The sequence below is a fragment of the Rhodotorula graminis genome (genome assembly GCF_001329695.1).
Source record: "Rhodotorula graminis WP1 unplaced genomic scaffold RHOBAscaffold_7, whole genome shotgun sequence".
Lineage (NCBI taxonomy): Eukaryota > Fungi > Basidiomycota > Microbotryomycetes > Sporidiobolales > Sporidiobolaceae > Rhodotorula > Rhodotorula graminis.
In genome coordinates, this window is record NW_017264934.1 from 704552 (window position 1) to 730689 (window position 26138).

General features: G+C 67.1%; 12 protein-coding genes across 12 annotated transcripts; 5 read left to right on the forward strand and 7 right to left on the reverse strand.

Annotated features, from left to right (window-relative positions):
* Positions 1-625: 625 nt before the first annotated feature.
* Positions 626-2558, forward strand: RHOBADRAFT_49776 (glycoside hydrolase family 16 protein; the record flags this gene model as incomplete). The annotated part of the gene is made up of 7 exons (XM_018415269.1): positions 626-661; positions 741-1075; positions 1151-1345; positions 1482-1645; positions 1732-1812; positions 1875-1982; positions 2075-2558. The coding sequence occupies 7 exons, from the start codon at positions 626-628 to the stop codon at positions 2410-2412; spliced, it is 1257 nt and encodes a 418-aa protein (XP_018270890.1). The 3' UTR covers positions 2413-2558.
* Positions 2559-3327: 769 nt separating this feature from the next.
* RHOBADRAFT_8192 (glycoside hydrolase family 16 protein) lies at positions 3328-4508 on the forward strand (the record flags this gene model as incomplete). The annotated part of the gene is made up of 5 exons (XM_018419211.1): positions 3328-3412; positions 3488-3684; positions 3753-4070; positions 4147-4297; positions 4381-4508. Coding segments are annotated over 5 exons (879 nt in total), but the record flags the coding sequence as incomplete, so codon positions are not given.
* Positions 4509-4988: 480 nt separating this feature from the next.
* On the reverse strand, positions 4989-6001 carry RHOBADRAFT_44366 (uncharacterized protein; the record flags this gene model as incomplete). Its single annotated transcript, XM_018414397.1, has 4 exons — positions 4989-5021; positions 5085-5138; positions 5259-5708; positions 5915-6001. 4 exons carry the CDS (start codon positions 5999-6001, stop codon positions 4989-4991), a joined length of 624 nt encoding a protein of 207 aa, XP_018270892.1.
* Positions 6002-6414: 413 nt separating this feature from the next.
* Positions 6415-8329, forward strand: RHOBADRAFT_36776 (uncharacterized protein; the record flags this gene model as incomplete). The annotated part of the gene is made up of 5 exons (XM_018413381.1): positions 6415-6498; positions 6706-6797; positions 6874-6882; positions 6948-7023; positions 7096-8329. 5 exons carry the CDS (start codon positions 6415-6417, stop codon positions 8074-8076), a joined length of 1242 nt encoding a protein of 413 aa, XP_018270893.1. The 3' UTR covers positions 8077-8329.
* Positions 8330-8538: 209 nt separating this feature from the next.
* On the reverse strand, positions 8539-10548 carry RHOBADRAFT_53780 (uncharacterized protein; the record flags this gene model as incomplete). Its single annotated transcript, XM_018417005.1, has 2 exons — positions 8539-10329; positions 10393-10548. The coding sequence occupies 2 exons, from the start codon at positions 10546-10548 to the stop codon at positions 8539-8541; spliced, it is 1947 nt and encodes a 648-aa protein (XP_018270894.1).
* Positions 10549-11549: 1001 nt separating this feature from the next.
* RHOBADRAFT_36778 (uncharacterized protein) lies at positions 11550-13051 on the forward strand. Its single transcript, XM_018413382.1, has 4 exons — positions 11550-11887; positions 11927-12230; positions 12330-12431; positions 12525-13051. Exons 1-4 carry the CDS (start codon positions 11625-11627, stop codon positions 12993-12995), a joined length of 1140 nt encoding a protein of 379 aa, XP_018270895.1. The 5' UTR covers positions 11550-11624; the 3' UTR covers positions 12996-13051.
* Positions 13052-13132: 81 nt separating this feature from the next.
* On the reverse strand, positions 13133-15479 carry RHOBADRAFT_66491 (uncharacterized protein). The gene is made up of 9 exons (XM_018418984.1): positions 15200-15479; positions 15052-15122; positions 14808-14969; positions 14581-14731; positions 14289-14482; positions 13972-14187; positions 13656-13875; positions 13435-13574; positions 13133-13332 (listed from the first exon to the last, which is right to left on the reverse strand). The coding sequence occupies exons 1-9, from the start codon at positions 15333-15335 to the stop codon at positions 13219-13221; spliced, it is 1404 nt and encodes a 467-aa protein (XP_018270896.1). The 5' UTR covers positions 15336-15479; the 3' UTR covers positions 13133-13218.
* A 275-nt stretch (positions 15480-15754) lies between these two features.
* Positions 15755-18170, reverse strand: RHOBADRAFT_36783 (uncharacterized protein; the record flags this gene model as incomplete). Its single annotated transcript, XM_018413383.1, has 11 exons — positions 15755-16150; positions 16225-16304; positions 16375-16546; positions 16612-16731; positions 16810-17055; positions 17126-17262; positions 17327-17416; positions 17478-17558; positions 17624-17870; positions 17936-17959; positions 18030-18170. 11 exons carry the CDS (start codon positions 18168-18170, stop codon positions 15797-15799), a joined length of 1692 nt encoding a protein of 563 aa, XP_018270897.1. The 3' UTR covers positions 15755-15796.
* A 327-nt stretch (positions 18171-18497) lies between these two features.
* On the reverse strand, positions 18498-20376 carry RHOBADRAFT_36786 (uncharacterized protein; the record flags this gene model as incomplete). The annotated part of the gene is made up of 4 exons (XM_018413384.1): positions 18498-18644; positions 18713-18784; positions 18858-19274; positions 19594-20376. 4 exons carry the CDS (start codon positions 20374-20376, stop codon positions 18531-18533), a joined length of 1386 nt encoding a protein of 461 aa, XP_018270898.1. The 3' UTR covers positions 18498-18530.
* Positions 20377-20681: 305 nt separating this feature from the next.
* Positions 20682-21664, forward strand: RHOBADRAFT_44371 (uncharacterized protein; the record flags this gene model as incomplete). The annotated part of the gene is made up of 4 exons (XM_018414398.1): positions 20682-21043; positions 21123-21365; positions 21485-21521; positions 21599-21664. 4 exons carry the CDS (start codon positions 20682-20684, stop codon positions 21662-21664), a joined length of 708 nt encoding a protein of 235 aa, XP_018270899.1.
* A 185-nt stretch (positions 21665-21849) lies between these two features.
* RHOBADRAFT_14821 (uncharacterized protein) lies at positions 21850-24230 on the reverse strand (the record flags this gene model as incomplete). The annotated part of the gene is made up of 8 exons (XM_018412220.1): positions 21850-22104; positions 22214-22316; positions 22449-22716; positions 22781-22907; positions 23036-23245; positions 23311-23615; positions 23687-23939; positions 24018-24230. 8 exons carry the CDS (start codon positions 24228-24230, stop codon positions 21850-21852), a joined length of 1734 nt encoding a protein of 577 aa, XP_018270900.1.
* A 271-nt stretch (positions 24231-24501) lies between these two features.
* Positions 24502-25894, reverse strand: RHOBADRAFT_27283 (uncharacterized protein). Its single transcript, XM_018412782.1, has 6 exons — positions 25747-25894; positions 25605-25670; positions 25366-25514; positions 25217-25289; positions 24920-25079; positions 24502-24782 (listed from the first exon to the last, which is right to left on the reverse strand). The coding sequence occupies exons 1-6, from the start codon at positions 25833-25835 to the stop codon at positions 24720-24722; spliced, it is 600 nt and encodes a 199-aa protein (XP_018270901.1). The 5' UTR covers positions 25836-25894; the 3' UTR covers positions 24502-24719.
* Positions 25895-26138: the final 244 nt, after the last annotated feature.

Genomic DNA, 26138 nt, shown 5'->3' on the forward strand with positions numbered 1-26138 from the left:
TTGCGTTTCTCGACCCCTTCGCACCAAGCTGGGAGGGCTGGCGCGCACGCCGCCGGCCGCCTGCGCTCGCCAGGCGGACACCTCGCCGCGAGGACGAGGTGCGGAGGATCGGGGCCCGTCTCCGCCAGCAGCTCGTCCGAGTCGTTCGCTCCTTCGCTCCGCACCACCACCCGACGACCAGCTCGCTCCCGGCCATGAGCGCAGACAAGGTGCGCCCCTCTCTCTCTCTCTCTCCCTGTCACTTAACCACCCGAACATTCAGCGCCGCCGCCGCCGGGCGGCCGCGGTGCCGAGACGAGATCTCACCACTCACCTCACCTCTCTCTCTCCCTTTCGGTGCCTGCAGTCCCACGCTCTGCCTGCACCTACGGCGGCCACCTTTGACCTGCGCACGTCGTTCGGCCACACGCGCAACGTCTCGACGACCTCGACCACCAGCGCCGACTCGATCAAGGAGCTTCCCGCCGACGACCGACCAGCGTCGACATGGGCCGACCAGGTCGCGCAGTCGGCACCCGCGCTCACGTACCACCAAGCGCCGAGTGCCTCGAGCCTGTCGAGCGCGACCGAGATCTACGAGGCGCACCCGCAGGGCGTCCCGGCCCGCAAGCGGTTCAAGGCGCCCATGCGCAGCCAGCTCTTTGACCGCGACGCAGGCAACGTGCGTCCCACTCTCTCCCACTCTCTCTCTCGAGCATCTTCGAGTCCGCGAGCTAACCCTGTCGCCCCCCTTGCCGCAGTACAAGCCGTGGATGAAGGGCCGCAAGACGATCTCGCGCGACAAGAAGAGCTACTTTACGACGCTGTTCGGCATCACGGTCGGCTTCGGTCTCGGCGCGTACGTGATCATTGCGGCGTGCCTCAAGGTCGACCATTACGACTACTGCCCCGTGCTCGACGACGACTTTACCGGCGACTCGCTCGACATGACCAAGTGGAAAGTCGAGGAGCGCATCGGCGGCGGCGAGTCGAACGACTTTACCTTCTTCACGGGCCACAACCACTACGTCGCCGACGGCAGCCTCTTCATCGTCCCGACCCTGACCAACGAGACGATGATCCCGGAGGACTATGCGTGCGCCCCACTTTCTCTTGCCCTCGTCTCTCGGGCCTCCCTCCTCGCGTACTGACCTCGTCGACACACCTACAGCGTCTTGAACAGCACGTTCATGCAGCTCGGCAGCGCGTGCGACTCGCTGCACCAGTCGGACTGCCAGATCGTCGCCGACACGGAGATGAACCAGACGCTCGTCATCCCGCCCATCCAGAGCGCCATGATCTCGACTCGCAACAAGGTCTCGATCAACTACGGCCGTGTGACGATCCGGGCCCGCATGCCGACTGGGTGCGTCCCCCCTTTTCGCTCTTTCGCCCGACCCTCGGACCTCCTCCTTCTCCTCCCGCCTCTTTCCCTTCTCACCCACGTCCGCCCTCGGTCCTTCTGCGCCACCCGAGACTGACGAGCCTCTCCCTCGCCGCAGCGACTGGCTGTGGCCGCAGATCTCGCTCGTGCCGCTCACCGAGGAGTACGGTCGGTACCCGGCGTCGGGCCTGATGACGCTGTTCGAGTCGCGAGGCAACAAGGCCCAGCACCGCCTCGACCAGCTCAACAACGAGGCCGTCACCGGCCTGCACTGGGGCCCTGGTCCGTCCTCTCTCTCTCTTCCCCCTTCTCGAGGGGGCGCCTTCTTCGACCAGGCCCGAGACTAACCTTGCCCTGCACCTCTACAGCCGACTCGCCGTCGTTCGACCGCTTCTACCTCACCCAGGGCCTGTACAAGGTTTACCGCAACTTCTTCAACCAGCGCACCTGTCCGTCCTCGTCCCCCTTGTCCCCTCGCGAGCGCGACTCACCCGACCTCTTGCGCCCACAGACGAGTTTGGCCTCGACTGGACGCCCAACAGCGCGACGATGTGGATCAACTCGCGCGTGCGCATCATGTTCCGCTACGGCTTTGGCGGCAGGACGTTCTGGGACCTCGGTGCGTCCTCGTCTCCCGTCCCCTCCTCCTCGCTCCGACTCGCTGCCGGTCAGGTCACGACAGCCTACTGACCTGTATTCTCCCTCGTGCAGGCAAGTTCGGCTACTCGTACGGCAACGGCACCATCATCAGCAACCCTTGGGCCGGCGCCGAGAACCAGCACATCGCGCCGTTCGACCAGGAGTTCTACCTGCGGATCGCGCTCCTCGCCGGCGGCACCGACGGCTACTGGAGCGACAACCTCCCGAACAAGCCGTGGCGCAACAGCGACGACCGCCCGCAGGCCATGTCGCGGTTCCTCGAGTACCTCCCCATCTGGTGGCCGACGTGGCCGAGCGGCGACAAGATCCGCCAGCGCGGCCTCGAAATCGAGTCGGTCAAGATGTACCAGATGGTGCCTCGAGGCGAGTCGTGCGCGGCGCTCAACTAGTCGCCGTCGTTCTCTCGAGGCGGGCCCTCGAAGCAACTTCTCCTCGTCCATCCCTTCCCCGTTGTCCCCTCGTCTAGGTTTCTCTCAGGTTGTCGCACGCATGCATTAGACACATAGATGTACATGAAAAGGGCCCGTTCTCCTCGTCTCCTGCGAGTGCCCGTCAGCGAGAGCTGCGCTCGAGCCCGTCCCTCGTCGTCCTCCCTCCTCGTTCTTCTCGAAGACCCGCGGCTCGCTTTCCTCGAATTCCTCCTTCGCCTTCTCCTTCTCCGCTTCGATGCGGAGGTGGCAAGAGCTCCAGGAAGGACCATGCGGCGTGGAGCGAGCGCTCCGGGCGAGGAAGCGTTCGCCGCAACCTTCGCAAGTTGACGCTCGCCCTCTCCGCGCTGGGAGAGTTCGGCCGGTTCGCATTCTCGATCGTGTCCGAGTGACCGAGCTCGTCCGGAAGCGGGCGCAATGCCGTCGGGCAGCAGGTCGTCGACCCCTTCGGCCCCGGTTTCTGCTCTCGGTCGACGGCTCGCCATCTCCTTCTGCGGTCCCTGCTCACTGCGTTCGATCGCAGATGGCCTGCCCTGTTGAGTTAGATTCTCCTCGAGCGATTCTGCTCGAGCCAGCCCGCCCCGACCGACCGCCTGGCCTGCGAGCGCGGCGAGTCGGGCGCCCGCATTGCGCCGCGGCCGCAGCGAGGCTGCAGCTCAAGCTCCCTCCCTCCCTCCCTCCTCCCACCTACGCCCGCTCCGAGCTCTGCCCTGCACGCCCAGCTAGCTGGCTAGCCTCGCACGCACCCGCAGCAGCACCGCCAGGACCCGCACCCCTCGACTCGGCCGACTCGCCTCCTCGTCCTCCCTCAACATGCGCTGGCGCACCTCGCTCTCGCTCTCGGCTCTCGCCCTCGCGCCCGCCGCAGTCGATGCCGCCTACTCGCTCGAGCACACGTACGCCGGCGACAGCTTCTACGACGGGTGGAGCTTCTGGGGCAACAACGACAACCTCACGAACGGTGCGCCCTCTTCTCTCTCTCCCCTCTCGATGAGGACGACGGGCTGACTTGCGCTCGACGACCCTGGACCTACAGGCAACACGTACTACGTCCCCGAGAGCAACTCGGCGAGCGTCGCGTTCACCAACTCGGCAGGGAACGCCGTCATCCGGGTCGACAACAGCAGCGCGATCGCGCCCAACGGCCTGCGCAACTCGGTCCGCATCACGACTGAGCGCACGTTCGACCTCGGGCGCCTCATCGTCATGGACGCGCTGCATCTTCCTTACGGCGTGAGTCCCCTCGCTCGTCCCCCCTCTTTCCCTCAAGCCGCATCCTGACCCGGCTCTCCTTCCTGCAGTGCGCGACCTGGCCCGCCTTCTGGTCGCACGCCGTCAGCTGGCCGAGCGGCGGCGAGGTCGACTTCTTCGAGGGCGTCAACCTCCAGTCGACGAACCAGGTGGCGATGCACACGGTGACGGGCTGCTACGCCGACAACACGTCGGTCCCGACGGGCGAACTCACGTTCAACAACTGCGACCACGGCGTCGAGGCGAACAAGGGCTGCACGTACGTCGACCCGCGCAACTCGAGCTACGGCGCCGACTTTGCGGCGGGCGGCGGCGGCGTCTACGCGGCAGAGCTCGCGAGCGACGGCATCTCGGTCTGGTTCTTTGCTGTGCGTCCCTCTCTCTCTTTCTCTCTCTATCTTCTCTCTGCGCCGGACTGACCTCGAGCTGGTCCCACCGCCGCAGCGTGCCGACATTCCCGCCGACCTGTCGGGCTCGTCGCCCGACCCGACGACTTGGGGCCGCCCGATGGCCTACTACCCGTCGTCGACGTGCAGCATCAACCAGTACTTTGCGCCCCAGCAGCTCACGATCAACATTGCCCTGTGCGGCGACTGTACGTCCTCTCGTTCTCCTCCTCGTCGACCTTCCCAAACCGCGCCCGCACTGACCCTCTCTCTCGTTCCCGCCTCCCTCCAGGGGCCGGTCAACCCGGCGTCTTCTCCCCAGCGTGCGGTACCGGGCTCTGCAGCGACTACGTCAAGGACCCGCGCAACTTTGACGAGGCGTATTTCGAGATCCAGAGTATCCGCATCTTTGACGGCGGGCTCAACACGCGCGCGAGCAACGCCGTGTCGGCCGCGTCGGGCATCATTGGCGCGATTGGCGGGCAGGCGTCGGGCGTCAGTGAGGCCGTGAGGGGCGCGCGAGGAGGAGCGGGAGGGGGAGCGGCGGCGGCGCTCGGTTCGGCGGCGGTCGCGGCGGCAGGGTTGGCGGGCCTCGCGCTGCTACAGCGGGTGCTGTAGATCGTCTACTCGCTCGCTTGCAACTAGATCATAGACGCTCGATGACGATCTCTCTCTCTCTCTCTGTGTCTGGGTCCGCTCGCGAGAACATGGTGGTCGAGGAAAGCGAAAAGAGTCGATTGCAGAGCTCGCTCGGCGAGCTGGAACGGTGGTTGCGAGGGGGTATGGGTACGAGGAGGTAGACAGAACGAGGTGACGAGGGGGTATGTACGGCACTGAGAGAGAGGGGGGAAGGAGGGGAGCAAGCGAGGCGAGGCGAAGTCCAGAGCGAGTCGAGGGTCGTCAGCCGACGAGGTCGTCGATGGCCGAGTCGATCTGCAACGCGCGACAAGTGGGTAAGTGCGCGAGGGCGAGCTCGTCGAGGAAGCAGGGACGCACGGCGGCGACGGACTTCTTGAGGCGGTCCCACGCGTCGACCGGGAGCGCGATGCCCTGCAGGGTGTCGCCAACGAGGGGAGGGTCAGTTCTGTGCTGTACGTCGACTTGGACGTACGGCGCAGGTGGCGAGAGGGGCGCAGGACTCGGCGCTCGAGGAGAGAAGGAGGAGCTCACCTTCTTGCCCGGCTTCCACTCGCCGTTGTCGTTGTAGTACTCGCGGATCTGGACGAGCGTCTTGCCCTTGAAGTCGCTCACGACGACGCGCTTGTTGGCGCCGAGGTCGACGTACGGGTTGCCCTTGTCGTCGGTCAGGACCTCGCCCGTCGCGCGCCTCGCCTCGCCGACCTTGCGCACGGGCTTCTTGTCCTTCTTGTTGCTCGCGGCGGCGACGGGAGGAGGCGAGTCGTCGGTGCGCTTGCGCTTCTTGTCCTTGTCCTTGTCCTTGCCCTTGGTCTTGGTCTTGGGCTTGGGCGGCGGCGGCGAGTCCGCGTAGTCGCGGCGCGGCGGCTTGCGGTCCTTGTTCGTGTTGTGCTTGGACGACGAGTCGTGCTTGGGCTTTTTGGCGAGCGGCTTGTCCTCGGACGACTCGGGGTCGGACTCGACGGCGTGCTTGGCCTTGTGCGACTGAGGGCGGGTGGACGGGCGAGGCGGAGAGAGGGGAGGGCGAGGTGGGGAGGGGGGAAGCGAGGTCAGGACGGCGTTCTGTGGAGAGCCTGCACTGCACAGTGGCTCCTGTGTAGCTCCAAGAGAAGGGCTCGAGTTCGCGCCTCGCTGAACAGGCTGCACACGAGGGAGGGAGGGGGAGGTTAGAGGAGCGAGGCGGTGCTCACCTTTGTCGAGCGCGACGTGGCCTTGGGGGCGGGCGAGTGGCTCGAGTCGTCGTCCGACTCGACGTACTGCGACGACAGAGGTGACATGGCGGCTCGTGAGCGCCTGGGCGGGGCTGTGGTGAGAGAGCAGGGGCAAGCTCTCCGGTCGCTCGTCGGCGGCGACAGCCACTCCTCGACAGGGACTCGTGCGAGTACCCGGACCTTGCTGCTCGTACAGTCGCACGAATTGTCGCAGCCTTGTCCGCGGTCCCGAGGGGGGCGGCGGCGAGCTGGTCTCGGACTCGGAGAGAAAGCGACGGAACGAGTGAGGCCAGCTCGTCCACCTCACCCTCCCCTCGCACTGCTTAGGTGAGCTCCGTACCGACCCACACTACTCTCGACAGCTCATCACTGACCCGCCACCCGTCGTCCGCCCCGCCGTCGCCCCTCCCTCGCTCCCCTCCCCCCTCTGCGCCACGATCTCTCATCCGCCCACCTCGACCACCTCCTGCACACAGACCATGGTCCGCGAGACGAAGCTCTACGACCTCCTCGGCGTCCAGCCCGGCGCAAGCGACAGCGAGCTCAAGAAGGCCTACCGCAAGGTGAGCACTCGCGCTCTCTCTCTCTCCCTCTCCCCCCCGAGCCTCGCCTCTCGCCCTCTCTCTCGAGTACCGCTGCACGGCAGCTACCTCGGTGGCTGCAGTCTAGCGGTGGCGACATGTGGAATGACGGCGGGGCCGACTTAGGCTCGACGACCTCGAGCCGACTCGCTCGGACTTCGGACTGACGAACCCTCGCCCCCTCCACAGCTCGCCTTGTCGCTCCACCCGGACAAGAACCCCGAGCCGGCCGCTGCCGACAAGTTCAAGGAAGTGTCGCACGCTTACGAGGTCCTGTCAGAGTGCGTCCCCCCTTCCGCCTTCCCTCGTCGAAGCGTGTTCGGAACGGATACTGACTCTCTCCTCTCTCCCTCACAGCGGCGAGAAGTGCGCCAGCGTCCCTCCTGATGATTTTCGAAGCGAGCCGGCACTGACTCTCGCACCCCTCGCAGGCGCCAGCTCTATGACCAGTACGGCGAGGAGGGTCTCTCGGGCGGTGGGCCGGGCGGCATGGGCATGGACCCGCAGGTGCGTCCTCTTTCTCTCTCTCTCGCACGACTCTGCGGGAAGCGTGTACTGACCCGCTTCGGACGCTCGCAGGACCTGTTCTCGCAGCTGTTTGGCGGCGGCGGCGGCTTCTTCGGCGGCGGCGGCCGCGGCGGTCGCCCGCAGGGCCCGCGCAAGGGCAAGGACCTCGTGCACCGCATCAAGGTGTCGCTCGAGGACCTGTACAAGGGCAAGACGTCCAAGCTCGCGCTGCAGAAGCACGTCCTGTGCGGCAAGTGCAAGGGCAAGGGCGGCAAGGAGGGCGCCGTCAAGACGTGCCAGTCGTGCCGCGGCCAGGGCGTCAAGATTGTCCTGCGCCAGCTCGGCCCCATGGTGCAACAGATCCAGCAGCCGTGCGGCGACTGCAACGGCGAGGGCGAGATCATCAACGCCAAGGATCGGTGCAAGGACTGCAACGGCAAGAAGATCGTCAACGAGCGCAAGGTGCTCGAGGTCTTTATCGACCGCGGCATGAAGGAGGGCCAGACGATCACGTTTGCGGGCGAGGCCGACCAGTCGCCAGGGGTCGAGCCGGGCGACGTCGTCATCGTCATCGAGGAGAAGCCGCACGACACGTTCAAGCGCAAGGGCGACGACCTCATTGCCGAGGTCGAGATCGACCTCTTGACGGCGCTCGCCGGCGGCTCGTTCGTCCTGCGCCACCTCGACGAGCGCGCCATCAAGATGACGGTGCACCCGGGCGAGGTCATCAAGCCCGGCTCGCTCAAGGTCATCCCGGAGCAGGGCATGCCGTCGCACCGCCACCACGAGATGGGCGACCTCATCGTCCACATCAATGTCAAGTTCCCCGACTCGCTCGACCCGGCCGCGCTCGAGCCCCTCGAGCACATCCTGCCCGCGCGCCCGGTCCTCCCGACGTTCGGCAAGGACGTCCACGTCGACGAGGTCGACATGGTCGACGCGGCCGACCGGCGGACCAAGTCGGGCCACGGCCAGGGCGGCGCGTACGACGACGACCAGATGGACACGGACGACGAGGGCGCCGGTCCGCAAGTCCAGTGCAACCAGCAGTGATTCGCCTCGTTCCCTTCCCCCTCCCCTCCCTCGTCACGACGCTCCTCGCTCGCACCCACTCACGCGCGCCGCATCCTGCCCTATATTCCCCCCCTTGCCCCTCCTCGGCGCCGCCCGAGCCACCCGCCACCTCTCGCACGCACCTCCTCCTTTCCTCCTTCTCTCGTATTGTAGTTCTCTCGCGCCCGCTCTTTCGTCATGTCGGCAGACCTACCGGCGTGGCTTGCTCAATAGACCACCGTTGTGCCATCTTTCCTTCGTCGTGAGCACGGCGAAAACGAGAGCGAGAGTCGAGAGCTCGAGACTGCGAGAGGAAGCTGCTCTCGTCGCCTTGCTCAGTCTGTCTCGCTTCGTCGCCTCTCGCTGCTCTCGTCGATCGTGCTCGAGGAACGCTTATCTGGACAGGCCGAGCTACAGCGCGCGACCCGTCACCTCGTCCCCTCGAGCGCCCTCCTCCCTCCCTCACTCGGCGCCGGCCGCCCCTCCTTGCGGCCTCGCCCTCGTCGGGAACGCCTCCCTCCTCACCGGGAACGCCCTTCCAGCTGGCTCGTCGATCCCTGCGACGGACGCCATGCTGGCGCCCGACCGGGTGCGCTCGAGCCCCGCTCCTCCTCCTCGTCCTCCCGCTCCTTCTCCCGCTCCTTCTCCTGCTCTCGCGCCGTTGGGCCCAAGCGCCCCGCGCCCCTGGTTGCGCGTGAAGGCCTCGGCGATGGCCTCGCCCGAGACGGGCACCTCGCCGCCGCCGCCCATCGTTGGCCCACCCGGGCTCGCCGCTCCCTCTCCCGTTCCTGCTCCTGCACCTGCTGCCTCGCTCGCCCTCGCCGCAGCAAGCCGCGCAGCCGCTTCCTCCTGCTGCCGCCGCACCTGGTGCGCCGGGCGGTACCCGACCGGCGGCCCACTCGCGCTCGCGCCCGAGGGGAAGGCCGCCGCCGAGTGGGCCGGCGCGCGCCACTGCTCGCCGCGGTGGGCGGCCCAGGTCGCCGACGAGGCGAGCGCGGCGTCGAGGATCGAGGCTGACTTGGCGCGGCCCGACGACGACGAGGCTGCTGCTGCTGCGTCCCCCGGCGCTCGGGCCTTGCCGCTGCTCCCACCGCCGCCGCCGCCGCCAAAGAAAGCCGAGAGGCGCCGCTTGGGGTTGGGCAGCAGCTCCTTGACCGACCTCGGCTGCGGTGTCGGGTTGAGAAAGATGCTCGGCGGGCCCGGGAGCGGCTCGGGCGCGCTCGCGTAAAACGCCTCGGCGTGCGACGGCGCGCGCGACTTGGCGTACGACGGCTTGGCGAGCGCCACGCCGCGGCCGAGCGACGTGCTGCTCGTCTCGGTTGAGCGGCGTGAGGGCGCGAGCGAGGGCGTGTAGACGGACGAGGACGGGCGCGAGAAGAGCGAGGGCGAGGTGCCGCTGTGGGCTGGGGAGGGTGTTGGGCGGGCGAGGAGCGAGGGCGGTGGCGAGGCGGGTGCGCCGACGAGAGAGTCGGAACGCAGAGAGCCTGCGTCCGAGCTGCGGGCCGAGGGAGAGTCGGCGGCGGGGGCGGCGGCGGTTGTCGAGGAGGATGAAGGAGGGGAGCGAAGCGGGAAGACGCTCGAGCCCGCCGAGCGGCTCGGCTTGATGGTCGGGAAGACGGACGCCGGTCGTGTCGACGACGCGAGCGACGACGAGCCCGACGGCCTCCTGCGGGCCTGCCGCATGGGAGGAGGCGTCTCGGACGCAGGCGAGCCGGCAGGAGAGGCCCGAGCGGCTCCAGGCGACGCCGGCGCGCCCCACGGGTCGGCCGTCGCCGCGCTCGCCGTCGTCGTTGCCGCCGAGCTCGTCGTCGAAGGACCCGCCGCCGAGCGCTTCTGGACGAGCGGGAAGTAGTTCTTGGCGGTCGCGAAACTGTGTCCTCCCGACTGAGCCGACCTGCCCGACGTCCCGCTCGCGACGCTCTGCGCGTCGACCGAGGGACGGCGCCGTGCCGTCGACGTCGCGCTGGGCTGCACGCCGGGGAGGATGAGGGCCTCCTCGCTCGGCGTGAGCGAGCTCTTGCGCGCGCCGGAACGAGCGGCCTGCTCGGGCGGGTCGACAAGCGCCTCGACCTCGGCGTCGGCGTGGGGCGGTGCGCTTGAGGACGCTCGTGCACTTGAAGAGCCCGGGATGTCAGGGAGGAGAGGGTACGAGGACGAGGCCGGAGGGAGAGGTGGAAGGGGCGGGGAAGAGTCGGTGAGGGTGGTCGAGGCGAGCGAGTCGGCGAGGTCGTTCAGGACGGGTCGAGTCGTCGGCTGTGTGACCTTGTGAGTTAGTGAGGGCTTGTCGACGAGTCTGGCGTGTCCAGAGGGACGCACCTGGTCGTGGCAGAGTGCCGTCCGGGTATCGGGCTCGACGTCGCCTCGTTCTGGCTGTGCGAGAGGGCGGCCGAGCGCAGTAGATGCACCGTGCTGAGCGACAGGCTGCGGCAGTGCGTGGCCCTCGAGAGCGAGGCTCGACGACAACGTTGTCATCCGAGTTGCCGGCCGCGAAGCGAGGCGGCGGGCGGCGGCAGGCGCTGAGAGGGCGGTCGCTGCAGGCTCAGGCGGTGCGCCGAGGCGAGGGCTGCGATGGCGGTGGGCGGCACACGGCGACGAGAGAGTGCGAGCTGTCGAGGGAGGGCGGCGGAGAGGCGGGTCGACGGTGTGCTCTCGAGAGAGAGCCAGGTGGGCGGCGAGACAGAGGTTAAATGAAAGCGATCGGCCCCAAGTCGCCGCAGGCTCAGGGGAGGCCGCGAGCTCGAATCTGGTGAATATAGTTTAATGGTAACCCCCCTCACCTCGTCCCTCTCTCACCCACACCCACACGCTCGCGAGTACACCATGCCTCCACGCTCTCCCACCAAGAGCCTCGGCCGCAACGGCCCCCTCGACTCGCCCTCGCGCGCCCCTCTGTCGACCCTCACCGCGTCGTTCAACAACACCTCGCTCGGCTCGCCCTCTCGCCCTGTACCGCCCAAGAGCGCCCGCCCACCCGCACTCGCCTCGGCCAAGACCATCTTCTCGTCCGTGTCGACCACCCACACCACCCGCAAGAAGCACAGCACGAGCCCGACAAAGCCCGCCCGCGAACCTCGCTCGCGGCACACCGCCGACGACGACCTGACGGGCAACCTCACCGGCACCCTCGACGCCCCGAGCAGGCGCTCGAGCCCGACAAAGCCCGGCCTCGCCGCGGGCGGCGGCGTTGGCCGCAGCGGCATCGTCAGCAACGACTGGGACCCGTCGTCACTCGCCGGCGACTCGAAGCGCAGCCCGACCAAGAAGGGCCGACACGTGCGTCCACTCTCTCTCTCTGCACTCGTGGACCCGCACTGACTGCCCCTTGGCGCCCGCAGTACGACCGCTACATCCCGTCGCGCCAGTCTGGCAACGGCGACCACACGGGTCCGATCCTCCTCCCGGCGACCGCCGCCGCTTCTTCATCGTCCGGCGCAGACGCCGCCGGTCCTCACCAGAGCGCCGAGGACGCGCAGCACACGTCGGACCTGTCCAAGTCGCTCGGCATCAACTCGGACCAGCGCATCCTGTCGTTCTTTGCCGAGCCGCCCATGCCGCAGACCGAGCACTCGTCGCTCCTCGCCCAGTACGCCCGCCTGCCCAACAAAGGGTCGGCCGCCTCGTCGTCGTCGTCGGCCAACGCCGCCTCGCGTCGCCGCATCCCGACCCAGCCCGACCGCGTCCTCGACGCGCCCGGCATGCTCGACGACTACTACCTCAACCTCATGGACTGGTCGTCGACCAACCTGCTCGCGATCGGCCTCGCCGAGAGCGTCTACGTGTGGAACGCGGCGACGGGCGACGTCACCGAGCTGTGCCACGTCGGCGCCGCCAACCCGTCGTCCGACACGAGCGCCCTCACCGAGGGCGACGAGTACATCTGCTCGGTCAAGTTCACCGAGGACGGCTCGCACCTCGCCGTCGGACTCGCGTCGGGCCCGATCCAGGTGTACGACGTGTGCGCCGGGCAGCTCGTGCGCACCATGTCGGGGCACCCGAGCCGCGTCGCGAGCCTGAGCTGGTCCGGCGCCGTCCTCGCGAGCGGGTGCAGGAGCGGCGAGATCTGGAACTCGGACGTGCGCGTCGCGCAGCACTGCGTCGCGCAGATGAAGGGCCACCGCGGCGAGGTGTGTGGCCTCGAGTGGCGCCCCGAGATCGTCGGTGGGCTCTCTGGAGGAGGTCAAGGCGTGCGTCCCTCTCTCGTTCTCTCTCTCCTGCGACGTCCTCGAGCCGGACTGACACTCTCGTACTTGCAGCTCCTCGCGTCGGGCGGCAACGACAACGTCGTCAACGTGTGGGACGGCCGCATGACGCACGCGCCCAAGATGAGCAAGACGAACCACACGGCCGCCGTCAAGGTGCGCCTCTCCTCCTCCTCTCTTCCTTCTTCGCATCTCCTCTAGCATGCACGACACTGACTCGAGCCCTCGCGTTGCCCCGCTCCCTCGCAGGCCCTCGCGTGGTGCCCGTGGAACTCGTCGCTGCTCGCCTCGGGCGGCGGGTCGTCGGACCGCACGATCCACTTCTGGAACACGACGCAGGGCGCGCGGCTCAACAGCCTCGTCACGACGTCGCAGGTGACGTCGCTCGCGTGGAACCCGCACGCCAAGGAGCTCCTCTCGACCCACGGCGTCCCCGACCACCACCTCGCCCTCTGGAGCTACCCGTCCCTCACAAAGGTCGCCGACGTGCCGCACGCGCACCGCACCCGCATCCTTCACTCGTGCACGAGCCCGGACGGCACGACGGTCGCGACCGCGAGCAGCGACGAGGACCTCAAGTTCTGGAAGATCTTTGACTTGCCCAAGAGCGCGCTCAAGGGCGGCGCGGGGGCCGCGTCCGGCAGGATGCTCTCGGGCAAGGACGTCGACGAGAACGACGGCATCGGCCGCAAGTCCAAGACGGGCATCTCGGTCCGCTGAGCGAGGCGGGCGGTGCACGGTCCCTCTTCCTTCCTCTTTCTCTCTCGTTCTCTCTTAGTCGTTCTCTCCCACTTGCACTTCCTCCTCTTCTAGCTGCATCTATCGTTTGCGCTCCCTCTCTCGTTTGCGTGCTGCGGATCTCGAGAGCAAAGTGCGAGTTGCGCCGAGCATCGCCCTGTCTATCCAAATCTCGAGTACAGGCCTTCAACCCCTCGTCGGTCGCTCAGTGCTTCTTCTTCGACGCCTTCTCGGCCACCTTCGGGGGCAGGTCCCGCACGTAAGGAAGGAACTCGCGGCCGCCCATGTACTTGCGCATCGGTTCCGGGATGACGACGCCCTGGTTTCGAGAGCGGAGAGGCGAGGTCAGTGCGCGGTCGCCTTGGGACAGCTCGACCGGCGAGGCCGAGCAAAGGACTGGGAAACGACGTCGCAGACGCACTTCGGCAGTCTGGTAGTTCTCGACGAGGCAGCAGAGCGCGCGCTCGGTGGCGCACAGGGTGCCGTTGAGCATGTGGACGTAGACCTTCTTGGCCTCGCCCTGCTTCTTGATGCCGCAGCGGATCTCGAGCGAGCGCGACTCTGTCGGGCAGGCGAGAGGCGTCGGGTCAATTGCGGGGTCCTGCGAAGGAAGGAGAGGAGAGGAGAGGACGGGCGACGCACGGTAGTCGGTGCAGTTGCTGACCGAGACGAGCTCCTTGTACTCGCCCTGGTGCGGGAACCACGCCTCGAGGTCGTACTTCTTGGCGGCCGCGTTGTTGAGCGCGCCCGACACGATGGCGATGAGCTGGTACGGCAGGCCGAGCGACTGGTAGAACGCCTCGGACGACGCGATCATCTGGTCAAACATCTCCCACGACGACGACGGGTCCGTGATGCAGAACTGCGGGAGAGAGAGAGACGTCGAGAGTCAGTTGTCGACGTCGGCTGCGAGAGAATCGAGTTCGAGAGGAGAAAGAGACAGGGAGAAGGGACGCACCTGCTCGACCTTCTCGAACTGGTGGACCCGGAAGACGCCGAGGACGTCACGGCCGGACGAGCCGGCCTCCTTGCGGAAGCAGGTCGAGTAGCCGGCGTACTTGATCGGGAGCTGTTCGTTGGGCTGGTCGAACCACTCGTCGGCGTGCATGGCCGAGATGGGCTGCTCGGACGTCGCGATCAGGTACTTCTCCTGGTCCTCGTTGGCGCCCTCGAGCTGCGTGGCGGACGATAGAGAGTCAGAGTGCGACCATCACCTCATGCGCGGCTCGAGCTGGGAGGCTCGAGGAGGAGCAAGGAGGACGTGCCGCGACGGACCTTGTACAGCGCCTCGTCAAACTCCTCGAGCTGGGCCGTCTTGGACATCATGCTCTTGTTCATGAAGAACGGCGGCTGGATCTTGGTGTAACCCTTCTCGCGCAGGAACTCGAGGCCGTAGGTGATGAGCGCCTGGTTGAGGTCGACGCCGTCGCCGACGAGGTAGTAGCCACGGTGGCCGGCGACCTTGGTGCCTGCAGGTCGATGTCGACGGGTTCACGAGTCAGTGAGAGTCTCTCGAGAGAGAGAGAGAGAGTGAGAGAGGGAGAGTGAGAGAGAGAGAGGGACGCACCGCGGTCCATCTCGAGCATGCCGAGCCGGTACATGACCTCGTGGTGCGAGATGACGCCCTCCTTCATCGTCAGGCCGGAGCCCTTGACAGGCGGAGCCGAGTCGCCGTTGGCGTCCTTCGGGTAGAACGTCCGCACGACCTCGTTGTCGTCCTGCAGCAGGAGGAGGAGGAGGGTCAGGGCTGCGACTCGGAGCGGCCGAGGGGAGGGCAGGAACACGGCGACGCACCTCGGTGTTGCTGACGGGCACGCTCTCGTGCACAATGTTGCCGATCTGGTTGCCCTTCTTGCGCATCGTCGTCTCCTGCTCGACCGCCTGCGCGTTCAGGCCGGCAATCTGCTTGTCGAGGTCGGCCTTCTGCGCCTTGAGCTCGTCGGCGCTCTCCTTGGCCTGGTGCGTGCGGACGAGGGAGCAAGGTCAGCCTGTCATCGACAGGGACAGACGGGCGAGGAAGAGGAGAGAGCGGGCGCACCTTCATCTTCTGGCCGATCTCCTTCTGAATCTTGTTGACCTCCTTCTGCAGCTGCTGGACGTCGAACTGGGCTGTTGCACGGTGTGTTCGGGTTAGCTTGCGCTGCACGAACTGGATCGCGCAGGGACGAGGCGACGGGGGGACGCACTCTTAGTCCATTCCTTGTACATGGCGAGGACGTCGTGTGCGAGCTCTTCGGGAGCGTTGCGCTTCTTCTGCGAGGCGGCGACGGCCTCAAAGTTGCCGCCCTTGTCGTTCTGGAGCTGGAGGAGGTCGATGCCCATCTTGCGCGAGCTGGACGAGGCGGGGAGGAGCTGAGGCTTTTTGGGAGAGGCGCGACGAGCTGGTGCGAGAGCGGGACTGGGCCGAGGGGATGTGCAGAGGCTCGGTGGAGAGCTGTGCGGTGCTGGAGAGCTGGTCTGGTGGCGGGGAGGAGCGCGGTGAGGTTCAAGGACGAGCCGCTCCTCCCCCTCCGCCAAAGTCTCATCTCACGAGACCAGGTCAGCCTTCTCGCTCGCTCGGCGGCCGCACAGTCGTACTCGAGCCCGTCTGTACACGCTAGAAAACTCGTGCAAGCAGACTACAGAGCCCCAGGTCGAGGTCGACAGCTCAAGCTTCAGCCGGCTCGAGCGCTCGTCACGAAGACGGCTTCTCTCTCGCGCAGGTGATCCCGAGCGAGCCAGCCTCGACGAGGGAAGGACCAGGAGAGATAGTAAAGTCTACCGCACGAGACGCCGAGTCCCAACTACGCCTGGTCCGCCTCCTGCTCCTCCCTCGGCGTCCCCGTCCCGCTGCTCCTCTGCCGCCGGCTCTCCTCCTCCTCCTCGAACGACCCGGGGAGCGCATACTCGCGGATGGGCAAGCTCGTCAGGAAGCACACGACGGCGACGCCGAGGTTGAGGAGGAAGACGGCGCGCAGGGCGAGCCGGTACGACTCGCGCGCGGCGGCTTGGAGGGCGGGCGCGAGCGACGGGATCGACGTCGAGACGTGGCGGATCTGGTCGATGATGCGCGGCGCGTCGGGTCCGACGATGCGCGACTGGAGCTGCGAGTTGAGGACCGACTGGAGCAGGGATGCGCTCGAGGCGACGCCGACGACCTGCGCCGCACGAGGAACGGTGTGAGCTTGTCTGCTGCGAGAGAGAGGCAGAGGGAAGGGAAAGCAGAGCGCACCTGACCGACGTAGCGGAAGAGGTAGGTGAGGCCCGTCGCCGTCGCCATGTCGGAGCGGTCGACCGAGGCGATGATGGCGACTGCGAGCGCGCACGGTCTGTCAGTTTCTCGTCGCGTAACGCACGAGGAGAGAGGGCTCGAGAGACGCACTGAGGCCCGCAGTGATGACGCTCGCAAAGCCGAACCCGCTCGGGAGGATGGCGAGCCAGGTGTGGAACCAGCCGCTCGACTCGGTGAGGAAGACGAACGACACGAGCGCGATGATGGGCAAGCCCGAAGTCGTGACGATGAGCCAGTAGTACCTGCCGGTGCGACGAATGATCTGCGAGTCGGGCGGGCGTCAGAGGTCGGTTTTCGAAGGGAGAGAGAGGCAGAAGGAGGACGCACCCAACCCGCGAACAGCGAGCCGACCGAGAGCGCGATGCTGTTGGGCAGCAGGTGTGCGCCCGCCTCGGACGCCGACTTCTGCTTGACAATCTCGAAGAACTGAGGGTAGAAGTACAGGATCTGCGGGCGCGAGAGGACGGACCGACGAGGAACGAGGGTCAGCGCGAGGCCTTGCGGGCGCACGCGCGACGACATGACGAGGAACGGTCGACGCACAGAGAACGACACGAACGAGACGGTAAAGTTGATGAGGGCGACAAAGAGGCCGTTGCGGTCCTTGAGGATGCGCAGAGGCATCACGGGCTCGGGCGACCAGAACGCCTCGACGAGGACGAACGCGATGCCGCTCAGGCAGAAGACGATGAGGGGCGCCCACACGTAAGGCGACGACCATGCGAGGCTGCGGTCGTTCTTGAACGAGAGCGCGAACAGGAGGGACCCAAGCTGCAGGAGAAAAGGGAGGTGGTCAGGTTGACTCGGCCCGAGCGGGCAGGAAGGTGAACAGGGGACGCACACTGAGAACGAGCGTGAGGGAGCCGAGGTAGTCGATGCGGCGGACCATCTCGCGCTTGCTCTTGCCCTGGCCGGCGACGCGGTACCGCAAGTTGCGGAAGACGAGGACGGCCGCGAGCAAGAGGATCGGCAGCTGGACTGCAGTGGGGCGAATATCAGCGTCGTCCTCGAAAGTGTCAAGAGAAGAGAAAAAGGGACGCACACAGGAAGGCGGTGCGCCAGCCGAAGCGGTCCGAGATTAAGCCGCCGAGAGGACCGCCGAGGCCGGACCCGGCGCCGAACCACAGGTTGGCTGCAGGGAGGGCACAGTCAGTGCGGTACCAGGAGTCCCTGGAAGAGGAATGGGGACGCACCGAGACCCTGGAAGAGCGCACGCTGCTTGAGAGGGATCAGGTCGGACGCGACGATGGACGAGACGGCCATGAGCCCACCACCTGCGCGGGCACGAGGGTCAGTCTCGCCCGATAGAGCAGGAAGGGAGAGAGAGAGAGGGACGCACCTCCCATGCCCGCAATGAGCCGGCCGATCAAGAGCGTGACCATGCTAGGCGCCAGGCCGCAGAGGGCGGTCCCGCTCGTGAACAGCGTGAACGCGATGAGGAGGGCCGCCCGTCGCCCGATGATGTCGGCCAGTCGGCCGTACAGCGGCGTGAAGGTGGCGGTGCTCAGGAGGTAGGACGTGCCGAGGAGGCCGGCCTGGTTCGACTTCTTGAACGACGACGAGACGTCCGAGATGAGGGTCGCGACCTGCTCGGGCATCCAGGGTCAGCTTGGGTCTGCCGTTCGGTATACAAAGGGTAGGCGACACTCACAATAGTGCCATCGAGCGCGCCGAGCTGCAGGGCCGAGAGCTGGGTCAGTACCGCTTCCCTACTACCGAGAGGAGGAGGGGGGGGAGGGACGCACAAAGACGCCGAGCCACACAGCACACAGGATGGCGTTGCGCTTGCCCTTGGGCAGCTTGGTCGGGTCCTCGAGGTCGTCTGCGGCCGCACGAGGCTGCAGGAGCGGTGACCGCTCATCTGCGCTGGGAGCTGATGGCGACATGTCGAGCGAGGTGGACAGGTGGGCGAACGGCGCGGTGAGGCGGGGCGAGTTCAGGTGTGTCCTGTCGAGCTCTGAGCAGGTGCAGCGAGTGCTCGTGTGCCAGTTGAGGTGGGCGAGGCGGACAGAGAGCCAGCTCCGCGTCGGCCGCTCCGCCGACGGCCGACGGCACTTTGTTGGTGCGACCCTCGGCCTCGGGTCGCGCTCTGTGCACTAGTAGCAGACTCTCGACAGCTCTCTGCGGCGAGGGAAGACGAACCGCCGCCAGCTCGAGACGCGTAGCGGCTCACTTTCTCTCGGACCTCTCGCCCAAGTCTCGCCGCTGCCGCTCGACGTCAAAGTCGCCCAGGCGTGCATTGCGGCTCACCCTCGTCCCGCTGCATCCTGCTTGACCTTCCACCTGACGAGCTCGAGCGCCGTGACGGCGTCCTCCTTGGCGCTGTGCCCGACCGTTGGGCCCTCGCCCGTCTGGACAAACTGCGTGCTCACCGACACGAGTCAGTCGAGGATCGCCGACAGGAAGGAGAGAGAGAGGGGGGACGCACCTTGCGGAGGACGTCCTTGGCGAGGTTGCGCAGCGAGTGCCGCCAGGTGCCGCCGCTGGGGTGCGGGAAGAGCTGTTGCCGACGAGCCTGCTCGTCAGTATCGCTACCGAGGGTGAGCAGAGGGAGAGAGAAAGGTGAGACGCACGATGGCAGTGTCGATGACCTTGTCGTGCACGAGCCGCAGCGCCTTGAGGTCGTTCTCGACGCCGTGCCCGACAAAGACCGTCTCGCGGTCGACAAACTGGGCGAGCGCCCTCCTGACGCCGGGCACGTCGAGCACGGCCTTGCCCAGGTCGGCGGCGACGACGCCGCTGAAGCGCGTGTTGAGGTCGAGGACGGCGACGCCGTGTGGCGGGCGGACGTGCTCGTCGAGGAGGGTCGAGCCCGTGGCCGACACGACGGTGACGCGTGCGAGCGACATGCCCGCCGTCGTGTAGATCATCTCGCAGTCGAGGGCGACGATGTCGACTGCTGGTGGCAGGTCGGACGAAGAGGTGTCGAGGGAGGAACGGAGGGAGGAGGTGGCGACGAAAGGGACGCGCGAGTGCAGCGCTGCGACGTCCTCGTCCTGCAGAGAGACCTGAGTCAGGTCACGCCCAGCCCTTGAAATGCAGGGGAGGTAGAGAGAGGGAGAGAGCGTGCGCACCTTGAACACGTGAGGCCCGGTCTGGCACGGTGCGGCGGCGACGGCGGGACAACACGAGTAGACGCGCTGCTTCTGCCCGCCGATCTTCTCGGTCACCATGCGCCCAAAGTGGTACTGGCACGCTTGTCGACCGTCCTGCGAGCGAGGGGAGGAAGAGTCAGGCCCTCGGACTTTGTCGCACGGACCGCCGAGGAGGAGTGACGGGAATGCTCACCTCGTCGAGGTCGCCGCGCACGGTGAACTCTGCCGTGCACCGGTCGCACTTGCGCACGTTGCCCTCCTCGCTCAGGTGGTCGCCTCCTGGCCCTGGCGGCAGCTCGACCGGGTAGTCGAACCGTCGCAGCGTCTCGACCGGGTGCACAAACTTGGCGACCCGCTTCCTCGTCAAGCGGCCCTTCTCCTCCTCGGCCGCCTTCGACAGCCGCGCCACCTCGTCCTCGAGCGTGCCCGTCTCGTCGACCGTGCGCGCCGGCGCCCGCTTCTTGAGTCGCGCGAGCGCCGAGATGACCGAGTTGCGGTACGTCGCCTTGGTCGAGCGCGAGAAGAGGTGCTCCTCCTGCGCGAGGGCGTGCTTCGAGGCGAGGTGATGGCGGAGCGAGCTCGGGAGGATGCCCGGGGTGTAGATGTCGAGGAACCTGCGCAAGGGGTGCGGGACCAGGTCAGGAGAGGGGGGCTTGAGAATGCTGAGCGAGCGGAATGGGGGCGCACTGGTTGTACAGGGCGGTGACCATCTTCTGCCTCGTCGCGTGCGGTGTGTGCGTGAGGCTCTTGGGCATGGGCAAGCGCGGCGGTCCAGCCTGCGCGAGGAGGACTCGAGGTCAGTGACGGGCTCGAGCACGGCGGAAAAGAGCCCACGCACATCTGGGACGTCGTCGAGCGTCACCCTCGACGTCGAAGCTCCCGCACTCGCCGTCGCTGTCCCGCTCGACCTCGCCGCCGTTCCCGCCGTGAGCCCGCTCGAAGTGCTCGAGTAGGAGGTCGACACGCGACCGGCTCGTTGTGGCTCGTCGGGGCGCATGACCTTCTTGAGGACGACTCCTGATGGCGTAGTCGAGGTCGCTGGGCGCTTCTGCGGGACGGTCGCGGTGGTCGAGGTGGTCGGGACCCGGGCGGACCGTGGGGGCGAGTGCGAGCTGAAGAGGCAGTTGGAGAGCTTGCAGGTGCTCCAGTCGGGGCACAGGCCGAACAGCCGCTGTGTCGGAAACATCTGGCGAGCTCTGGTGCTGGATGGAGAGAGGAGAGCTGCGAACTGATGAGGACGAGGAGGATGCCGTCCCTTCCTCCTCTCGTCACGACTTGATCTGCCTCTCAAAACTGCAGAGCATGGCAGCACTCGAGCTAGAATCCGACGCACCTGCGCCAGCCGCTCTTCCCGGCCAGCACCCTCTCCCCTCCTCCTCCTCCTCCCCACCTCTCGCCGACTCGACTCCCGCGCGCACAACCACCACCGAGCAAGGCCACCTCGACCCGTGCTGCTCTCGTCCCACCACCGACGCACCACCGCGGGTCGCCGTTTGCCGCGTCCGGCCCTCAAAGCGCGTCTTCGTGCCCCCGCCTCAGTACGGCCTCGTCGAGGAGGGCCTTGTCCGCTCGGGCCAGCCCTCAGAGCTCAACTTTCCCTTCCTCGAGCGCCTCGGCCTCAAGTCGTGCGTCTGGCTTGCCCCAGAAGAGCCCAACGAGCCTTTGTGCGTCACCCCTTCCTCTCTCGCCCGCTCGCCCTTGCTGACCCTCTCGGTCCCCTCTCGCCCCCCTCTCCGATCGCAGCCAGCGCTTCCTCCAGGAGCAGCACATCACCCTGCACCACCTCGGCGCCGACGACTATGCGGCGACGTACGACCCGCTCTCGGAGGAGACGGTCCTCCAGGCCCTCGAGCTCATCCTCGACCCGGCCAACGCGCCGTGCCTCATCGCGTGCGGCCAAGGGCGACACCGGACGGGCACCGTGTGCGGTCTGCTGCGCAAGCTGCAGAGGTGGAACTTGACGGCGATCCTCGAGGAGTACAGGCGGTGCGTCCCTCGATTCCTCCTTTCTCTCCTTCTCTCCGAGGACAGGTCGCACGGCAGGTCGAGCGCGCCGCCACAGTCGCTCTCGTTCATCAGAGCTCACCTGTCTCCTCTTCTCGCAGGTACGCCGGGCCAAAGGTCCGGCAGCACAACGAGCAAGTGAGCCGGCCGTTCCTCTCTTTGACGCCTCCCTCTCTCCCTCCCTGCGGGTCGCTCACGCCGTCTTCCTCCTGCAGTTCATCGAGCTCTTCGACGTCCAGCTCTGCGCCGTACCTCGACCAGCGCCCGACTCGTCCACTTGAGATCCCCCTCGTCGCGCTCGTCCGCCCCTCTTCCACCTTGTTGCTGTCCACCATGCATTATACATTGCGCACTCTCTTCCTCTCGACTCTCGCTGTCGAGAGCCTGCAAAGGAGAGAAGGAACCGCCGCGTGTTCCAGACGAGCGAGAGGGGTGGTGCTACAACAAGATCGGGCTCGTCCGCTCCTCATCTAGTGCCTCCAGCTGCGCGCCCGTCGACTGTGTCAGTTCTGGCCCGACGCGGGTGCCGCATCTGGCGCTCCCGAGCCCGCCTGCGGTACGTCCGAGAAGAAAGGGAAAGAGAGCCGAGGCCGACGCACATCTTGACCTTCTTGTCCCTGCCGCCGCTCGCAATCTTGTCGGCGACAAAGTCGACGCAGTACACCTCGTCGCTGTGCCCGGGGAGGTCGACCCGGATCTTGAACGTCTTGAGGTCCCACAGCTGTGGCACGAGGGCGAGGCGAGAGGGGAGGACGGGGTGCGAGAGGGTCAGGGCCTGCTCGAACGAGACGACGGGCTCGAGACGGGAGAAAGGGAGAGGAGGGACGGACCTTGAGCGTCGAGTCCTTGGACGCCGAGACGAGCATGCGCGAGTCGGCCGACCACGAGATGCGGTACACGGCGGCGACGTGGCCGCGCAGCGAGGCGATGAACCTGCAAGAGGGCGAGCGACAGTGTCAGGACCTTCCCGTCAGATGGCGACGCAGTGCCGCACGAGACGAGCGGCGAGGCTCCCTCGAGAGCGGCACAGCAACCAAGAGGAGGAGCCCGAGCGCGCAGACTCACTTGCCCGTGCGGCCGTCCCACAGCTTGACGGCGTTGTCAAAGCCCGCGCTCGCGATGTACTTGCCGTCCGGGCTGAACGCGACGTGGTTGACCTGCTTCTGGTGGCCCGTGAGGCGCGCGACGGGCTTTTTCGGGTTGGCGACGGCCGCATCGCCCGACGAGTTGACGGGCGGCCACAGGAAGAGCGTGTGGTCGTCCGAGCCCGTGATGAGCTGCTCGGGCGTGCGGGAGGTGAAGGCCGTGTAGCGCTTGAGGGCGAGCTCCTTGGCTGCAGGGCGCGAGAGAGAGTCAGTCCGGGAAGGGCGGGAAGAGGAGGAGGAGGAGGGACGCACCCTCGTCATCCGTCTTGGGCGCCTTGGCGAGGTGGTCGAACGGGCCCGTGCGCAGGATAAAGTCGGTGTTGAGCGCCATCGTGTTGACCCAGTGGGCGTGCTCGGACAAAGTTCGGATGAGCTTGCCCTGCGCGCGAAGGAGAGAGAGGGAGTGAGCGTCGAACCTTCCGCTCCTCGCGAACCCGTCGTCGACGACCGTCTGCGAGAGACGTCCGCGTTGACGGGAACAAGGCGACGGCGAGAGAGAGGACGCACCGCCTTGCCGTCCCACAGCTTGACCGTCCTGTCGCTGCTCGCCGTGTAGATGACGCCCTCGCCGCCCCACCGCACGACGTTGACCGACGCCGTGTGCCCGCCGAGCGCAAAGTCCATCTTGCGGTGCATGGCGTTCCACACGCGCACCGTGCCGTCCTTGGACGACGACGCGAGCCGGGGCTGCGAGGCGTTGCTGTGGGCGGCCGACAACTTCGAGTGAGCGGCCAAGCTCGAGGTGACTCAGAGCGCGCACGAGAGAGAGGAACGACGCCGACGCACACGTGAATGGGCTCCCACGCGAGGCTCGTGATCCACTTCGAGTGGCCCCTCATCGGCTCGCCGACCTGCTTGCCCGTCTTGGGGTCCCACAGCCGCACCGAGTTGTCCATGCTGCCCGTCGCGACCTGGCGCTCGAGGCCGTCCCACTCGACGCACAGGAGCCACCCGGTGTGGCCGGCGAGCGTCGCCGCGGGCGTTTCCGAGTCGAGGTTCCACAGCCGGCACGTGTTGTCGCCCGAGCCCGTCGCGAGGAACCGGCCTGTCGGCGAGAACGAGGCGCACAGGATTGGCGAGGCGTGACCTGCAAGTAGCCGGCGAGTCAGGCCCCGGCATGCTCCGAGGAAGAGGAGGAGAGAGGCAAGAAGGACGCACCGTCGAGGCTGCTGCTGCACCGGCTGATCTCCCTGACGCGGAACACGGCCTCGGGCTCGCAGTCGATGACAAACACGTCCTCGGTGCTGAGCTTGTTGGCGTGCTTGGGGTGCGACAGGAGGTCGGCGTGGATCGAGCGCGCGATGGGGAGCCGCAGGCCCTCCTCGGGCGCGGTGGGCTTGCCGTCCTCGGCGGGCGGTGCGGCGGTCGACGGGAGCTGGAGGTGGAACGAGAATGGGACCGGGTCCTCGGCCTGTGTGCAACGACAAGAGCGAGGGTGAGCACCGTCCGCAGCGGCGAGCGGGAGGAGGGAGGAGGGAGCGGGACGCACCGTGCCCTTGAGGTTGTTGGCGAGGAGCTCGAGGCCCTCGCGAGTCGTGTCGGCAAGCAGCGACACGGACGGGCCGAGCAGGGTGCCGTCCTGGGCGTTGCGGAACTGGCAGATGATGGTCTGCACGGGGCCCTGGGCGGCGACGGCGGCAGCGGCCACCGACGGTGCCGTGAGGCGCTGGCGCTTGGGGCGAGGCGGGACGACGGTCGACATGGTGTCCGGGCTCGTGCAGCTGTGCGGAGCAAGCGGGTGGATGGGCGAGGGTTGAGTGGGGAGCAGGTCCGCCGAGCTCAACCTCTCGAGCTGATGAGACAACACGCCGCGCGCTCTGACTTGCTCCCACGCGTCTTTGTGCGCAAGAGCTGCCTGCTTCCTTCTCTCGTAGAGTGCGTGTAGGCCATGGCCGAGGGTCGCAGCCGAAGGCGACCGCTGTAGAGACGACGACGACGACGGACGTGTACTCTCTCGAGCGTGCACGAAGCAGGAAGAGGAACGACGCGTTGCGAGAGATCTAGTGCACTACTGGAAACAAACAGAAGGGAGGAGGAGAGAGCGGACAGGGCGCAACCGTTGACCGGCGCGCGGCAGAGCCAAGAAAGGGCCTCGGGGCGGGAGCCGCCGCCCTCGCGCGTGCGCGCGTCCACGCCGCCGAACTCGAGACGCCGCCGAGCCGAGCGAGAGGACGTGCGAGTGCGGAGTGCACTAGCCGATGGCCTGGTCGGGGAGGCGCTCGATGGCGTAGCGCTTCTTGGCGATGTACATGAGCTGCGGGCGGCCGAAGCGTCAGTCCCTGCTTCTGAACACACTGGACCTTTCTACACGGCGCGGCAGCAGCTCGTCGAGCTGCTACTGCGCCGCGAGGTGCGACATGCGACAGAGAAGGCGAGCGAAGGGGGACGCACCGGCACGCCAGGGACCTTGCGCAACCGCCTGCGGAGCTGCCGGTCGCACGTCGCGACGATATAGCACCGGTGCTGCGTGACGCGGTTCACGATGCAGTCGTCGGCGTAGGTGCCCTTGTGCGAGCACGGGAGGCGCTCGAAGCGCGGGTCGCGCGCGACGCTGAGATGGGCGACGATGGGTGGGGGGACGGCAAGGTGGGCGGGAACGAGTAGGGGCGAGGGTAGAGAGGGAGGGGCAAGGGCAGGATCGTCAGGCCTGCCTCGCCGAGGTCGTCGAACGAGGGAAAGGGGACGCACCGGAGAGCGAGGCGGTACTGGTGGCCCAACTTCTCGAGCTCGGCGAGGACGCAGTCAGAGATGCACGGAATGGCTGCGAGAGGGCGCAAAGTCAGGCTTCGTGCTGCACGACCTCGTCAGAGAGACAGAGGGAGGTTCTCGCAACGCACCCTTGGCGTAGAGGACGTCCATCATGGACTTGACGATGTCGACCCGGTTCTCGAGGCTCAGGTTGATAAAGTTGGTGTCGACGATGACGCGGTAGGGCGGAACGAGGGCCTCGTTGTGCGAGAAGAAGAGCGAGGTCGGCATGGCGTCGCTGTAGACGGCGGGGAGGGAAGAGGTCGGTCAGCAAGAGGGCGCGAGGGTCGGCGGGAAGAAGCAGGCGAGGAGAGGAGGCGAGGCTCACACTCGGTTGACCTCCTTCTCCTTCTTGTCCTCCTCGGCCTTCTTGGCCTTTTCCTGGTTGGCCTTGCTGTAGCGGGGGTCCAAAGGGAGTGAGCTGATGAAGGAGGAGGAGGAGGAGAGAGAGAGAGAGAGGTAGGACGCACAGGCGCATGTCGTTCGGGTTGACCATGCGCTTGACCTGGGCGAAGGCCCTGGTCTTGCGCTGACCGCTGGACGAGCCGCCGCGACCCATGGCGGGCGAGAGAGATGAGGGCGGAGAAGTGGCGAGCTGGACGGCGTCGGCGAGGGAGGGACAGGCGACGCGAGGTGAGGGCGAGACGGGTCGGGGTCGGGGTAGTGCCTGAGTGGCTGAGTAGGCAGCAAGGCTAGTCGCTGCTGCTCTTGAGCGTGGTGGGACGGACGAACGGAGAGCCGGAGCGAGGCCGTGCTCCTCCTCATCAACCCGCGACCTGCCCTCCCTCACCACGTCCCTCGGCTGGACCGGGCACGCTTGGACTGTGCTCGACTGTTGCTCTGGACTACGTCAAGCCCCGTC